The 17,397-nt window shown below is 45.7% G+C and overlaps 1 protein-coding gene across 11 annotated transcripts in view; it reads right to left on the bottom strand.

Moving 5' to 3' along the window:
* The window catches only part of slmapa (sarcolemma associated protein a), a 287,081-nt gene that overhangs the window by 130,710 nt on the left and 138,974 nt on the right, over window positions 1-17,397 (bottom strand). For 7 of the 11 annotated variants that reach the window (XM_038812836.1, XM_038812853.1, XM_038812837.1 and 4 more), the window contains 2 exons: window positions 8,279-8,329; window positions 6,574-6,639 (listed from right to left, as the gene is read on the bottom strand). The exons of 1 other annotated variant lie outside the window; for it this stretch is intronic. In XM_038812836.1, the coding sequence (XP_038668764.1) occupies window positions 6,574-6,639; window positions 8,279-8,329 (117 nt within the window). The remainder of the gene's footprint in view (window positions 1-6,573; window positions 6,640-8,278; window positions 8,330-17,397) is intronic. 3 more of the 11 variants (XM_038812840.1, XM_038812852.1, XM_038812842.1) reach the window with 1 other exon arrangement.

The following is a 17,397-nucleotide window of genomic DNA, read 5'->3' as shown; positions in this document are numbered from 1 at the left end:
TTAAGAAAGATTTATGCCTCGCTGGTTCCACAATCTATTGTTCCAAGAAACTATCACAAAAACATTCCCCAAACCTATCTTCTAGATCTCTCCTGCCAATTTGATCGCCCCAGCCTATAAGATTAAAGTCTCCAACGATTATTACTTTGACTTACAAGCTTCAATAATTTCTTGTTTAATGGTCATCTTCAACACATTACAGACACAGACTGATGTTAGGCTTTTGAATCATTTAATTCACAAGTTTAAAATGGTTTTGCCATGCATTAAGTTGGTACTTGAGAAATTAAGTGCTGTAAACCTCAATGATGCACTTTCTACACAAAGTTACCATTTGTCTATTTAAGTACTTAAAATTCCAGGGGCACGATTCTCCGACCCCCACGCCGGGTGGGAGAATCGCGGGAGTGCCGGGCGATTCATGCCACGCCGCCCTGGCACTCGCATGCGATTCTTCCCCCCCCCCCCAAACGGCGTGTCGCGTTTTGCCGCTCCGGTTGAGTAGCGATTCTCCAGCCCGGATGGGCCGAGCGGCCTGCCTAATCCGATCGGTTCACGCCGGCGCCAACCACACCTGGTCGCTGCCGGCGTGAACAGCGCGCGACCGCTGCGTGTGGGGCCTGTCGGGGGCGGAGGGAGGATCGAGCACCAGGGGGGTGCTCAGGAGGGGTCTAGCCCGCGATCGGTGCCCACTGATCGTCGGGCCGGCGTCTCTGAAAGACGCACTCTTTTCCCTCCGCCGCCCCGCAAGATCAATCCTCCATGTCTTGCGGGGCAGCGGAGGGGAAGGCGGCAACCGCGCATGCGCGGGTTGGCACCAGCCAACCTGCGCATGCGCGGGTGACGTCATTTAGGAGCCCCTGGCCACGTCATTCAGGCGGCGCTGCTTTGACGCAAGTGTCAAGGCCCGGCGCGCGAGATTGATGCGTCGCCGCACCTAGCCCCCTGGGGGGGTGAGAGAATAGGGGGGGAGGAGCGGCCTCCGACGCCGGAGTGAAACACTCTAGTTTTCACTCCAGCGTCGGCACTTTGTCTCCCTTTGGGAGAATCGCGCCCCAGGTATATGCGGCAAACTAGCAGTACAAAGTAATCACACTTCTTTTAAAGTCAGTGGGCAGTGCCAGAATGTTAACTAACTGGGTGGATTGGCCATTCTAAATTGCCCTTCCAAGAGGTTGGGTGGGGTTACTGGGTTGCGGGTGTGGGCTTGGGTCAGGTGCTCTTTCTGGGGGCCGGTGCAGACTCAATGGGCTGAATGGCCTCCTTCTGCACTGAAGATTCTCGTTGTCTTTGGTGGTAATACTACTTTAATTACAGCATGTTTAAAATAACCTCTGAATGTTCGGTTCATACAAGCTTTCTTTACAAATAATATGGCCTAACAAATTCTAAGTATTGCAGGAAGTATGAACCCGAGACTAAAAAATGCTCAGTGAAATACCAGGCATCCAGAAACAATTTTAAAACAACAACATATCAAATACTCTGATGCTTTGGCAAACAATGCTAATATGACACAATTAAACATACCAGGCACTCAAGATCAACATCAAGCATTTCTGGGCCAGAATGGAGCTGGTACTACTTTCCCCAACACATATTGAACACACAAAAATAATGAGGTAGAAGAGCAAGTGTCAAGGCAAATTTTTGGGAAATGCAGAAATGACAGAACAGTAACAATAGGGGACTTCAATTAGTTTACTGGGGGAAAATAAAATAATGAATGGCACTGAGCGTAAAGAAGTTTTTAAATGAGTTCAGGAGAACTTTCTTAATATATTTCTAGTCCTAGGAGAAATGAAACACGGGCAGCACGGTAGCACGAGTGGGTAGCACTGTGGCTTCACAGCACCAGGGACTCGGGTTCGATTCCCCGCTGGGTCATTGTCTGTGCGGAGTCTACACGTTCTCCCTGTGTGTGCGTGGGTTTCCTCCGGATGCTCCGGTTTCCTCCCACATTCCAAAGACGTGCAAGTTAGGTGGATTGGCCATGATAAATTGCCCTTAGTGACTTAGTTATGGGGATAGGGTGGAAGTGACGGCTTAAGTGGGTCAGGGCAGACTCGATGGACCGAATGGCCTCCTTCTGCATTGTATGTTCTACGAAACAGTGCTGGATTTAATTCTGTGAAATGGAGCAGAGCAGGTGGAGTGTGCTTCCCTGGGAAAGCATTTGGGTAATCCTGATCATAATATAATCTTGTTAAAAATAGTTATGGAAAGGGACAAAGAGAAATTAAAGATGAATAGACCAGACTGGAAAAGAGCCAATTCCTGTAATCTGAGAAGGGTCCTAGCATGCATGGACTGAAAAAAAATGATTGGTCAAGAAAATAGGAAATGACCAATGACAAGCCTTCAAGGCAGAAATGATTTGAACACAAGCCAAATATATTCCGATAAAGAGGAGAGGTATCTAAAGCTAGAGCTCCTCAGTGATAAGAAGGCTGATAAGATGAGCGTGAGGTTAGGTGTAATGCCTGGATCTGGTATGCCTCTCTTGTGGAGGCCATGAATTGGATTCAATTTGAATTGGTTTTTGAAGCAGGCAAGGAGCTGGATTAGGGGTTTGCCCCTATCCACACTCTGAGCTCTGGCTTTGTAACTCTGATAAAGTAAAAAAATAATAAAGGCAATAGATGGTAAAATAAGGCAGAAAAGGAGATTCATGACAAATGGCAGATACAAAATACAATTGGAAACCAAACAGGATCGAGTTCCAGGGCAAATTGAAAAAGGTCTAAGGGGGAAGAAGAGATATGAGAAAAGATTAGTTGGTAAATTGAAAGGGAAACAAATAAAAAGCAAGCAGAGAATGGCGAGGCAATTAGGGACAAAAGAGAAAATCTTCCCGTGAAGGTAGAGGGTACATTGAAAATGTAGTTCAGGAGAGATAACTGCCATGATATCCTGGGAGCGTGGACAGAATCGATTTTATTAAAGTGGAGGACAGGAAGCAAAGAGCAGTGGGTTTTGGATGTTTGCCTGACTGGACAGAAGTAAACAGTGGAGTATTCCAGGGGTTGTTATTAGGTTCATTGTTTTTCTTGCTATATAAGAACGACCTGGACTTTGGGATAAGGAAACCATTTTTAAAGTTTGCAGATAATAATTAGAGGGTATGATTGTAGCAGACTCCAGGAGGGCAGAGAGTGGAAGGACTTGGGAGTGAATTTTAACACATTTTGAAGCTGACAGTGCAAGTTGACAAGGCTGCTAAGAAACTGTGTGGGATACTGGGACTTCATAAATAAAGACACTGAATACAACAACACACAAATCATACAATGCTCAAACAAAATATTGCGGAAGCTGGAACTGTGAAAAAACATAGGAAATGCTCAGCAGATCTGACAACACATATAGAAAGAGAAGCAGAGTTAACATCGGGGAGGCAATAGCATAGTGGTAGTGCCACTGAACTGGTGATTCAGAGACCTGGGCTAATATTCTGGGGACCTGGGTTCAAATCCTGCCATGGTAGTTGGTGGAAATTGAATCCAATAAATGTCATTGTGTTCACTTCGTGACTCCTGATCCACAGCAATGTGGTTGACTCTTAAATGCCCTCTAAAGCAGACTTGCAAGCCACTCAGTTGAATCGAAATCGCTACAAAGTCTAAAAGGAAAGAAACCGGACGGATCATCTGGCATCAACCTAGGCATTGGAAACAATAATGGCATGCCAAGCCATCGGTCCTGCAAAGTCATCCTTACTAATGGGCAGCATGGTGGTTAACACAGTTGCTTCACAGTGCCAGAGTCTCAGGTTCAATTCCCGGCTTGGGTCATTGTCTGTCCGGGGTCTGCATGTTTTCCCCGTGTCTGCGTGGGTTTCCTACGGATGCTCCGGTTTCTCCCACAGTCCAAAGATGTGAAGGTTAGGTTGAACTCCTGCCGCTTGGCTAAGTCTGCCCCAATGTCTTGATATATCATAAATGGTGTCCTTCCCAGTTGCAGGTCTTTGTTTGCCTGGCCCAATGCAGGATTCTTTCCCGGTCTTGGTTCTGGTGCATCTTTGCGATTTTATCCCTTGGTTGCTCTCCGGCCTTGGGTTTCGGTTGACCCGTGTGTTCTGTCCATCTCTGGTGGGTTGGGAAAACTGTCCATTCCCATCAGTTTCCCAGCATCTGACCACGTAGTCCGTGGGGTTCCTGCCTTTGGTTCCCTCCGACAGGCCACTATCCTCAGATTGTGGAGCCGTGACCAGTTGTCCTGGTCCTCTATCTGTCCCTTTAGTCTCCTCTGCGTTGCCACCAACCTGTCATCTCCGTCTCTAGGGCAACGATCCGGTCGCACTGGTCTGTTGATGCCTTTGCAGTACTTTGATGGTATTCCCCTGAGCCTCCAGTTGCCTCTCTGCCTTATCCAGTGCCACCTGCAAGTTGGCCAGAGCCTCCGCGACCGCGACCGCCACCCTGACCGCAGCTTTTATGTTGGCCTTTATGTCTTCTTTGAGCTCCCTGGTGAGGAACCTCCTCCATCCACCCTCTGGCGAGGGGGAGCCCCATGTGAAGCACCTTGGTCCCTCTCATTCTGGTGTGGTTGGCGTTTCTTTGACTAGTGAGTCCCTCGTCTCAGTTGCTCTCTTCTACTGACGTCTGGCCCCTGGAATTGCTGTTTGGCATTACTCCTTGTTTCTATTGGAGAGGTGAAGGAATGCTTGTTTTCTTTGTTCTTGCAGGCTATTTCGTGTAAAACAGCCTAATTTTGAGTTCTTAAGAGGGAGCCACCTTTTGTGCTCCCACTGAGCACATCCCCGTCACCGGAGGTCTAGTCTCTTTCTTCTGATGGAAGATGGACCAAGAAAGAGTGAGGAAGATAGGCAAATGCATTCCTGAACACTTTGGCTAGAGAGCAGAATACTGCCAGCATAAGCTACTGAGGTCAACATGCTATGTGCCAACCATCCTCTTGTTCTCTAGGATCAGTGAACATTTTCCTGTCCATTTAGCCAATTCATCATATATCTAAACTGTTACTTCTTAATAAATTATCTTCAAATTATTTACGAATACTCAACTGCCCAGCTTAGGCATCTGTGACTCCCTAAAACAAAATCATACATAAAACATTGATGGTGCAGCGCAAGTAAAGTGATGACAAAGTCACGAATAGCTATGGTCTGAATGCAAAAGAAATAAAAAAGAAAAACAAAACCTGCTAAGATAAAGGAACAAAGTGAGCAGAGGGTTATGAGCTGCAACGGTTGAACTCAATGTTGAGCCCCAAAGGCTATGAAGTGGACTGGCCAAAAATGGACGGCTGTCCATTGTGGGGGCCTCCCTCGGGGGTCGGATTCCCCTCCCCGCCGAGGACTGCTCCCGCCGGCTTACCTGCCAGGTCCCGCCATGTGGACCCACGCCGGCGGGAGCAGTCCTCGGTGGGGAGGGGGATCTGACCCCCAGGGGAGGCCCCCACAATGGACTGCCCGGCGATAGGGGCCCACGATCTGCGGGTGGGCCTGTTCCGTGGGGGCACTTATTCCTACTGCGCTGGCCCCTGGAGGGCTCCTCTATGGCCAACACGGAGAGGAGGACCCCCCACGCATATGCCAAAATATGGCCGGTCAATCTGCGCATGCACAGAACCACGCCGGCGGTTCCGCGCATGCGCGAGATCATGCTGGCCCTTCGGCGTATGCGCGAACTCACGCCGTCCTTTCGTCGCGGGCTGGAGCGCAGCCAACCCCTTTGCTGTCCACCTAGCCCCCGAAAGTGTGGACAATTCCGCACTTTGGGGGGCTGTTGACGCCGGAGTGGTTGGTGCCGGTTCTCCTGCCAGTGTGGGGACTTAGTCCCCTGGAAGGGAGAATCCCGCTGATTGTTTTTGTTTAAACATACTTTAGATCTCTGTTGCATCACACCTGTAAAGTGGGCCCTTGTGCTCCTCATAACCAAAATGTATTCAAAGTTGTGGGTCAGGTGAACTCCATGATATTCTTTGGTGTTCTCTAAACCCTGGTCCATAATACAATGAATTATTTTGGTGGCCACTGACTGATGTGCATGGTTTTACATTGCCACAACTGTTGTTGGTTTAAAACAAAAAGTGCAATTAACAAAGTACTGAAAATCAAAATGAGCTACATTTAGAATTAGTGAAATATCAGAGAATGTCACAAGAGAAAAAGAACTGTACTATCAAATAATCTGTAAATTTGCAAGTGAAGGCATTATCTAATAGAATTAGAAAATATAATCTTGAATGAAGGCAGAAACCAGCAACTTCACTTTTAAACCCACCAAGTTCTCTTAGTTGATTTCTACACTTAATTCATGGCAATGGCATACTTAACCTTCAAACTGCTATACTTTGATAAAGGACAATGAATAAACAAACAAGAGCAGGAAAGCACAATTATTCTTCTCAAACTCAGTAATTTTACATTGCAGTTTAAAATAATTAATCTTTCAGATTAAAATCGTACTTGAGGCTTTGAAGGACGTATTCTAATATCTCGATTTACAGCTAAAACTATAGGATATTACCCTATTCTTAACACTGTTGTGTAGGATTTTCACTATCCTATGCGTCATTTAGACAGTGTAAATGATACAGTGTACTCACTCTTGCACTCAATGAATTGTTGGAATAGCTCAGAGCAGTCCCCTCCACTCTTTAATAGAAAGTGCTCTATTAGAAAGAAAGAATCTTCAATTAAGTATTTGTTTTAGTTAGTTTCCTGCTTGGAACGCTCGATTACTAGCTTCAAAATGCAATTCATTGATTCAATAATGCACACGGATATTTTATTTTGCCCACTCCACTGAAATTCGTATAATTAAAGCATACATATTATTTGTAGGCAACAGCTATTCTATTAGTTTTAAGTTGAATTTCACACTAAATTTCACACATTTGATCTACAATTGACGAAGCAAAATGAGAGCTGGAGGATAAATCCATTTACAGCAAACAGCCATTTTTATTTTAAATTGGGTTCCTTTTCTCAATTTTGCTTCTGCCACTCTCGCCTCTCTCTACTGTTACCCAAGCGCTTTACAGGATCAGTAGAGAACCTAAAATTGATTGCAAAATAGTGAAGTTTTAATTATTAGATTGCTTGGAAAAGATTATTCCAAATCACCATCTAAATGAATTTTTCCATATTCATGAGAACACAATATGCCTAAGTAAAATAAAAGATACTAAAAATAATTCCATCTTGGCTCTCTTGGGCTGGATTTCACAGGGGGGCTGGGGAATGAAGGCGTGGGTTGACAGCTTGACCATCCCCTCAACACTGCTCCCCCCATCCCCCCGGAAAGAAAGTTGGTCCTGAACAGACTGACTGGCTAAGCAGGCTGAGGATGGTCAGACTTCCACCCCTCATTGGACAGCAAGTCTGCACCCTCAAGAGTTGCTGGCCAATCTGATTCTCTAGTAGAACCTGCAGTGCCAGAACTCAGTATTGGATGCTACTAGGGACTGCAAGGATTCCTGGGCAAGATCACGGTGACTCGAGACAGACACATCCTATGATTTTAGGGCAGGGAAGCTTGGATGGACCCACTACATTCTTTCCCACCCTTCTGAAAGAAGCCATTTAAATAATGGCCTTTGCACTGGTCCACCTGCCACTGCCCAATGTTTATGGTAGTGGAGGTGGATCGAGGTTTTTAAAACTTCAAATTAATTGGGCTGTTAAGGGATCAATAGTTCTAAGGACAGGTGGCCTAGTGTGCGATTTACCCACACCCGTAGTATAGTTGTGGGTGGGCAGGGAGATGGTGGGCTGGGCACCCAAAATACTTTATGCACGCTCCCTCCCCCCCCCCCCCCCCACTTTATGTGCCACCCCCCCCCCCACTGCCAAAAACACACACAGTAGGAGGCTGTAAAATGTTTTTCAAACATGATACCTGAACTAAAAGCCCAGCAATATTGTGAACAAAATTCCTTTTCCTGAAGTTGCAGGGGACCCATGTAAAACCAGCATAAACATCGCAATCCAGCTTTTGCCTGTTGAAAGACAGCATGGATGGTGCATAAAATGGCAGATTTTGAGGGGGGTGGGGGAGTGTTCCTCAGCTTTGTAACTGGTTTTGTAACTGTGCACCTGCCTTGTGCTTGAAGCAGGTCATGGACTCCTGAAATTAAAAAAAACATACCATTCCCCAGCAGTATTGCTCCTCTCAATGAGGGAAAAAAAATCCATTTTGATAATTAAATCTTGTTCATATTAATAGCCTTATATGCGGCACAGAAATCACAAGAGGTTTGTCAGTTTATTTATATCCACAGTTTTGGAAATGTTGCATTGGTACACTACCTTTATCTGTGCTTCCATTAATTTTAGGTAACAAGTCATCGACTTGGATTCCTATTGTTACCAAAACAAAAAATTAACTTTAGTTCTAATGCCGAATACTGTTTTTATAGTACTGACAGCAAGAAACAAACTTGCATTCAAGTAAGTGAATGCCACAATTCAGTATCTCACACATGCAAAACAAAAGGTTTAATTTCAAAGAATTTAACCACCAACTTTTTCATTAAGCTTTGTCTAAAAATGCAAAGATTTTTGATGCGACAGAATGACCAGAACAAAAAATCACCTGCAACACAGTATTTGCAATAATTCTTTCCATTTCAAAACTGGTTACCAAACTTTTCAGTCCCTGTCTTGTTCAACCTTTCCATGAAATGGTGGCTAAAATATTTATATACCTTTTTATCTCTTCTGTTATCAAAATCATGTATTTCTCAAGCTGACTGAAACGCACTTGTTATTTACTTGAAATATTGAGATACCCACAGTACAACACCCAAACTTTAAAACTCACACATAGCCAAAGAGAGAGAGAGAGAAAAAAAAAATATGGACAAATTCAGCTGATCAGAAATAAGAACAAAAACTGTTGGACCTGCCTGCTCAATAAGTTATTTCTGTAGGTAGTTTATAATACAAGTTACACGCAGTGCTGATGTTTACATCAACATAAGTGCAGATATGACAAAGTAAAATGGCATGTTGAAAAATAACAAACAGAATCAGAAAAATGGTTCAAAGCTGAATCAGCGGGATTGAATCAAGGTTGATCCCGACACCAAGAAAACAAAGTGATTTGGGCTAAAAGATTAGCAATGCATTCAGTAGGTTATATTGTGCTAATATTATTTGGACTAATAATCCAGATGCATGGACTAATAATCCAGACAATTGAAGTTCAAATTGCATTAAGAAAATTAGACTTCAGTAAAACAAAAGCTGTAGCCTCATGTCCCACCTGGGACTAGGAGGATAACTAACTAACTAAAACAAGAACTGCTATCAGTACAAGTGACCATGAAGATGTCAGATTGTTTATAAAGTTGCACCAAGTTCACTAATGTCCTTTAGGAAAGGTAATCTTTCAGCCTTACCCAGTCTCACCTGTGTGCGACTCCTGTCCCATACCAATGTGATTGACTCTCAACTGCCAATTGATATTGGTGCAGCAAGCTAACCAGTTGTGTGAGAGCATTAGAGATGGGAAATAAATGCCAACCGTGCCAGCAACATCCACATTCTGAGAAAGATTTTTTTTAAAAAGTGTTTTCCCTGTGCGGCACAGACTGCAGAATAGACAGGAATGAGCATTCAGACAAACTAGCGAAACCAAGTTGGAAAGAATGGCTTATTAAAAATGATCAGTTTTCTTTCAGGTTAACGACTACATAGCCCTATTCACCGTTACGTTTAGGAACTTAAAGCAGCTCAATTGGACGAGAACTTTTCAGCGCTTTCAAAGTTTTCCAAGTTCAGTGGGGTGATGACTAGTTTATTTGGGATCAAAAGGGGTAACGAAAAGAGAAGTTGATAAAATTCTGAAGCAATTACAGAAAGTGCAGTCTGTATGACTTGCTAACCAAGGTAATTTTTGAAAACAATTATGTTGCAATAAATCGATTCACTGGGAGAAAAAGATTGTTCAAGATTAAGACTGTAAAAGTGCTGTAAACACACAGGGCTGATAACAATGACATTTTTCAAAACCATTTCTCTCTCTCCTATAATTTTAGAGCAAATTCTAACAGTGTTAAAGTGGAGTACAAAATTTAGACTTCAGGTTTACGAAAAGAACAAGCATTTTGCTGCTCTCGTGTGAGCCATTATCTGGGAATAACAATTTAATAATGGCTATCATTTTAATTCTGTGTTAAAGCTGGGATGGATTTGTAGGCACCGTAAATGACAGCATAAAATTAAAAAGAGATATTGATACACTAGGTGAATGGGCAAATTGAAGATGGATTTCAATGTAAGCAAACGTGAGGTTATCCATTTTGGACCAAAAAGGACAAATCAGGGTATTTTCTGGATGGCATGAAGCTAAATTCAGTGGATGCCCAAAGAGACATGGCGGGGTGAGGCGGTGGGGGGTTCAGGTGCATAGATCAATGTTCTTCAAAGTCGGGGGCGCAACCCGCGGCTGGGTCACAGGCGGGTGTCGGGAGGGTCATGGAGCCGTTGTCCGTGGTGCTCCCGATCGCGCAAATCCCGGCGCAGCAGCCGGCTTTTCATAACGCGGGCTGCAAGCGGCCGCAAACATGTTTTTAAAAAAAAATTCAGCCGCATTGCTCATGTGCACACGATGATCGCATGCATGCACAGTGCGGACGCTATTTTTTTTAAATGGTTGCAGATTTTTACAAGTTTTACAAGTTCTGTTGTGGTTTTTATTCATTTATTTTATTCATTTAATTTTTATTTTTTTCATTTATTTTATTCATTTTTTTTACAAGTTCTGGGGGGTTTTATGCATTTTTTCCATTTATTTTACTCATTTTATTTATTTATTTTTTACAAGTTTTGGGGGGGGGGGGGGGTTTATTTGATAAAATTTTACAGGAAAAAAATTCAAACTTTGGACAGATGGAGACTCCATACTTTCCGACACCGCAAGGTTTCACCTTCATCGAACAAGTTCCATTGAAGGAGCTTGTTCGAGGGCCAAAGGGAATCAAAACCATTTCCTCCATTTTTGTCAGCAGCAAACAAGGTAAGAGAAAATGGTGGGTTGCGCAGGTCGGCCGGGTTGGGTCCCGAAGATTGGCCGGTTGGTAAAAATGGGTCCCTGGAAAAAAAAAGTTTGAAGAACACCGTATTAAGGGATATGGGTCAAAGGCAGGTATATGGAGCTAGGCCACAGGCCAGCCATAATCTCATTGAATGACAGAGCAGGCTCGAGGGGCTGAATGACCTACTCCTGGGTTAAAACAAAAAAATTGTAAAAATAGCAACTCATAACATTTTTTATAAATGAAGGTTCTAAACAGTTATACTTGAAGAAATTTCCAGCTCTCTACTAACTCTTTCTGCTAAAAACTGTTGTGTTACACCAGTACCTCAAAATGACCCCAGTGGCAAAAGTAGTTGGGAGGGAAATCCGTTGCAATAAAGCAGGTGCCCTGAGCATATAATAGCAACAATATCCTTCGACAATTCTTCCTTCTGGATGATTTCACTGCGGAATTCACATGCCACATTTGCTTTAATATTCTAACTTAGTCTGAATATCAAACATAATATAAGTAAGATCTGGACTGAATCAGGGCTTGGAGTGGCCTAACAGGGATGGGCAATAAATGTTGGCTTCGCCAGCAACCCCACAAAACAGAGTTATTAAAAATTTAAAATCATCTCATAAGCCCGCAACACGTAGGAGCAGAAGGAGGCCACTTGGCCCATCGAGTCTGTTCTGCCATTCAATGAGATCATGGTTGATCTGATATAAGACCATAAGACATAGGAGCAGAATTAGACTACTTGCCCATCGAGTCTGCTCCGCCATTCAATCATGGCTGATAATTCTCAACTCTACTTTCCCGCCTTATCCTCATAACGCTTGATTCCCTTCCTGATTAAAAATCTGTCTATCTCAGCTTTGAACATATTTAATGACCCAGCTTCTGCGGTAAACAATTCCACTACCCTCAGAGAATCAATTCCTCCTTATCTCAGTCTTAAATGGGACCTTACTCTTTGATGTGCCCTCTGGTCCTAGATTCTCCTACAAAAGGAAACATCCGCTCAGCATCGACCCTGTCAAGCCCCTGAGAATCCCATAAAACACAGTGGTTAGCACTGTTACTTCACAACGCCAGGGACCCGAGTTCAATTCCCGGCTTGGGTCACTGTCTGCGCAGAGTCTGCACGTTCTCCCTGTGTCTGCATGGGTTTCCTCCTGGTGCTCCGGTTTCCTCCCAAAAGGTTCGAAAGATGTGCTTGTTAGGTGAATTGGACATTCTGAATTCTCCCTCAATGTACCCGAACAGGCGCCGTAGTGTGGCAACTAGGGGATTTTCACAATAACTTCATTGCAGTGTCATTGTAAACCTACTTGTGACACGAATAAAGATTATAATTATATGGCCCAATAAGGTCACCTCTCATTCTTCTAAACTCCGATGAGTACAGGCTCAATCTACTCAACTTCCATAAGAAAATCCTTCCATACTGGGATCAACCTACTAAACTTTCTCTGGACTGCCTCCAAAGCTCGTGTATCTTTTCTTCGATAAGGGGACCAAAACTGTAAACAATATATATCTGAACCAGGCATCTATTTTATGAACAAAGCATCATTCAACAAACAAGTGACTTCCATACTTAAAAGCTTCTGCAATACTAAAATTCTAGAATTAAAATTTCAACAGCAATCACAAAATCTCCATTTATCTTTCTTTTTTTTAATAAACAATTTTATTGAGGTAGTTTTTGGCTTTATAAACAGTTACAGACATCATCAGAAAGGAAGCAAAAAAGGCAAAAATGTGCAAACATCCACGTACTTTCAATACTTCCATCGTAACATATTGCACAAGCCCGCTCCCCTCCCACCGGTACTACCCGCCATATTTTCTCTCCTACTCTATTCTACCCCCCCCCTCTCCCCCCCCCTCTCCCCCCCTCCCTGCTGACGCTCACTCTCCCGCAAAGACGTCAATAAATGGTTGCCACCTCCGGGTGAACCCCTGCACAGATCCCCTCAAGGCGTGCGCCATTCCTGGCCCGCCCTTTGGCTGCCTCCACCCTCGACCTCCTTTCCAGTGCCTATTTCAAGTCCCTCTCCCGTCAGCAGAACAACCCCCCCTCCTCTAACCCCATCCCCCGATACCCCCACCCCTGCCATCTACTGGCTGTAACTTCCCCCCCCCATCTGACTTCCTTGACTAGACAATCTGCTAGCCCGGTGACTCAACACTCCGGCGCCTTCCTGTCCCATTCCCCTTGTTTCCCCGTCCTCCTCCCCACCCACTGGGGCAAGCCGGCTCCAGTGTCTTCCGCGAGCTGCACAAAAAGCACAAACCAGCCCGAACAGGAAAAAAAAAGAAAAAACCACAGAAAAAAGAGAAAAAGCACATAAATGTCCATGAACAAAGGAAAGAGTCTCAAATGTTCCGCTTGGCCCCCTTGGCCCAGCAAACCGTTGAGCAGCAGTCCAGGCACATTCGGCGTTCCTTCTCACAGAAATCCTCGGGCCCTAACTCGCGTCCTTGGGGTCTCCTTTCGGGACCAGCCCCAGGTCCCTCACAAAATCCATCGCTTCTTCGGGTTCGGAGAAGTAGTGGTGTTGACCCTGGTGCGTGACCCATAGCCGAGCTGGGAACAGCAGACTAAACTTCACGTGCTTCTTGAACAGCACCTCCTTGACATTCTTAAAGGCTGCTCGCCGCCGAGCCACCTCCTGGCTTAGGTCCTGATAAATGCGGAGAACACTGTTGTTCCACGTGCTGCTCCTGGCGCTCTTTGCCCACTGCAGCACCTGCTCCTTGTCCACGAACCTGTGGAACCTAATCACCATCGGGCGGGGGGGGGGGGGGGGGGGGGGGGGGGGGGGGGGGGGGGGTCCGCCCGGCCGCCCCTGCCTTGCCTGCACTCTGTGTGCTCCCTCCAGCTCCAGCGGTCGCGGAAAGGCTTCGGCCCCCATCAGCTGCTTCAGCAGGTCTGCTACAAACGCTGCAGCATCAGTTCCCTCCGCCCCCTCCGGGAGGCCGACCATCCTCAGATTGTTCCTGCGGACTCTATTCTCCAGCTCCTCCACTCTGTCCAGCAGTCTTCTCTGCCGCTCTTTCAGGCCGTCCACTTCTAGCGCTGCAACAGTTTGTGCATCCGCCTGCTCCTCCACCGCCTCTCCCAGCTCCTTAACTTTAACAACCTGGGTGTCCAGCCTCTGGTTCAGCTGATCCACCGCTTTCTGGATTGGGTCCAAGCTGTCCCGCTTCAGCGCTTCAAAACTGGACTTCATTACCTGGAGCATGTTGTCCAGCGCCAGCTGGATTGCTGAGTCCGGGGTCCGTGTGTCCACCATCTTAGGTCCCAGGTAATTTTCTTCAGGTCCTTGTCTCTGTCCCTTTTTCTCCTTCTTCTTCTGCCTTCTGGAATCCCGCTGTTCCATGTGCCGCAGCCCGCTCCTCAGCGCCTTCGCTGCCGCTTTCCTTCGCCCAGCTCCTTGAATTTTACCTCCTGGGCATCTGAAGTGGGTCCAAGCTGTCCCTCCTCAGCAACTCCAAACTTTTTTTTTCCTTTGTCCTGGAGGAAGGAAGGTCCGTGGGTCCGCCATCTTACCCTTCAGGTCAGCTTCCTCCTTGCCTCCGTCTCTCTCTCTCTCTTTCTTCCTCACCTGCTGGCCTCCCACGATTCCATCTGCTGCAGCCCGCTCTCCTCTTCTGTTCCCGGCAGCCTTTTTGCCGCCCCCGTGGTCCCGTTATCGCGGGGAATAAGCTGTTCAGCCCCGCCGGAGTGAGAGCCCACCGAATGTGCGGCTCACTCGTACATCGCTGCCACCGGAAGCCCTCCATTTATCTTTCTGCACAGTATTATTGAATCAAAATAACAATATATGGACCAGGAAGAACTCAAGTTTAATCCTTGGTTTGTTTGGAATTAGCTTCAGCCTAGGAGGCAACATTAACCTCAGTAACCTGGATTGGTTTCGGGAAGTGAGAGAAGATTTGAGTCAGTTATCTACATCCTGATCATTATCTAGTGACTGACTCTGAAAGATTGAGGGAGCACGGGAATAATGGGAGAGAGCGAGAGAACACGAGAGGGTAAAAGGGGCAATGGCAGAAGATAGCTCGCAGCAAATCAATAAAGAATGAGCAATCAGCCACTATCCATGCAAGAACCTGACTGCTGATACATAAACTTTGCTACATGTCATCTGCAAACAAAGTTGCACAAAAACATGATCCCAATTTTTACCTTTTCTTTAAAAAAAGAGGAAATGTTATGAATACAATAACAAACTCCAATTTTCTAAACCACCTTCAGTCGTTCGACTCAGCTTTATGTAAATTAGAACTTAAAAATTACTGATCAAACCGGAACAGCTACTCAGTTGATGAAATAAAGCAATCTGAATTATGACAGAAGTCCAGTGGATACTTAGCACCCTCTGCTGGCAATCATACTATAAGCCAGTGGTTTGACAGCTGTCAAAAATGTGCAATTATACATAGTTGTCCTTGTAATTAAAAATATATGGTTTCATTTAATTTTCAATTACTATTTACAAATCAGGGGCGAAATTCTCCGACCCCCAGCAGGGTCGGAGAATCGCCAGGGGCCGCCGAAAATCCTTCCCCCGCCGTGGCAGAGATTCTCCGCCACCCGGGAATTGGCGGGGGCGGGAATCTCGCCACGTCGAGCGGCGAGGCCGCTGCGGCGATTCTGCCGCCCGCGATGGGCCGAAGTCCCGCCGCTGGGAGGCCTCTCTCGCCGCCGAGGTTTGAACCACCTCTGGTGGGGGCAGGATCGGCGGCGCGACCGGGCCCCCGGGGTCCTGGGGGGGCGCGGGGCGATCGGACCCCAGGGACTGCCCCCACGGTGGCCAGGCCCGCGATCGGGGCCCACCGATCAGCGGTCGGGCCAGTACCCTGGGGGCACTCTTTCACCGCCGCCGCCACGGCCTCCGCCATTGCAGAAGCGGAAGAGAAACCCGCGGCGCGCATGCGCCGGTGGTGACGTCAGCAGCAAGGCCTTTCGGCCAACCCCAGCGCTGGGTGGCGGGCTTGAAAGACCGCTGGCACCGGTTTATACGCCAGTCGGCGTGGTGCCAACCGCTCCGGCGCTGGGCTAGCCCCCAAAGGTGCGGATAATTCTGCACCTTTGGGGAGGCCCGACGCCGGAGTGGTTGGCGCCACTCCCCTACGCCGGGACCCCCCATCCCGCCGGGTAGGGGAGAATGCCGCCCCAGAACCCTATATTGGATATGCATTTTGCTGCTGAAAGAAACCGCACTGATATATCTCCCTGATATTGATCAATAAATATAATCTTCTAATATTTTTCTATTACTTCCCAAGTGAAAAATAATAAACCATAAATTTACTATGTGTAAATAATCAAAATCCAATATGGATACTAGTGAAGCATGTAGAAAAAGAAATGTGGATATTTTAATTCTTAATAATTATATTAATTATTAGGTTAGCACTGCCACCTCACAGCTCCAGGGACCCCGGTTCGAATCCAGCCATGAATGACTGTGTGGAGTTTGCATATTCTCCCCATGTCTACGTGGGTTTCCTCCAGGTGCTCCAGTTTCCTCCCGCAGTCCAAAGATGTGCAGTTTAGGTGGACTGACCATGCTAAATTGCCCCTTAGTGCTCAAAGCTTAGGTGGGGTAATGGGGATAGGGCAGGGGCATGGGTCTAGGTAGGACACTCTTTGGTAGTGCCGGTGTAGATTCGATGGGCCGAATGGCCCCCTTCTGAACTGTAGGGACTCTATGATATGATTCTACATAGACTGGAAGAAGCAGAATTATTCAAGCAGTAAAGACAATGAATTTCTGAAATACATTCAGGACAGTTTCTACAATGGTCTGTTTCAGAACTGACAAGGGATAAGGCCATCCTAGATTTAGAGATGAATACCAAACCAGAATTAATTGACAATCTGACTTGTAAATAGTGACCATCACATTTGATATTGGTTTTGTGAAAGGGAGAGAAGCATAAATCACAAACCAAGTGTTTAAAAATTTAGTTTATGCAAACTTTGAAGTGCTGAGAAATAAATTGGCCACAGAAAACTGAGCAGAGCTGTTAATGGGTAAACCCACAAACAGTGAGAAACATAAAAAAATGTATCTGAGATTGTACAAAACTGCACATGCCCTAAAAAGGCAAAAAAGTTTAATTTGTGCAGTTAAGCAACTACGGCCAACAAAAGAGTCACTATTCAATTAGAGGTTGACACAAACCGTAAGGAAACGTGCAAATCCAGGAGGCTCGAGTGTTGTAAAGACTACAAAGTGATGCAAAGAAAGTAATGTCAGGTGAAAAAATTAAATATGAACAAAAAATTGCAAGCCAAACTTTTAAAAATAAATATATTAAGATAATGAAAGCTGTATTGGGGAATGTGAATTCATTAGAAACAGATGCAGGAGAAAC

The sequence above is a fragment of the Scyliorhinus canicula genome, chromosome 11, assembly GCF_902713615.1.
Source record: "Scyliorhinus canicula chromosome 11, sScyCan1.1, whole genome shotgun sequence".
Lineage (NCBI taxonomy): Eukaryota > Metazoa > Chordata > Chondrichthyes > Carcharhiniformes > Scyliorhinidae > Scyliorhinus > Scyliorhinus canicula.
The sequence above is the reverse complement of the archived record's forward strand: the minus strand, read 5'-3'. Positions and strand labels throughout refer to the sequence as shown.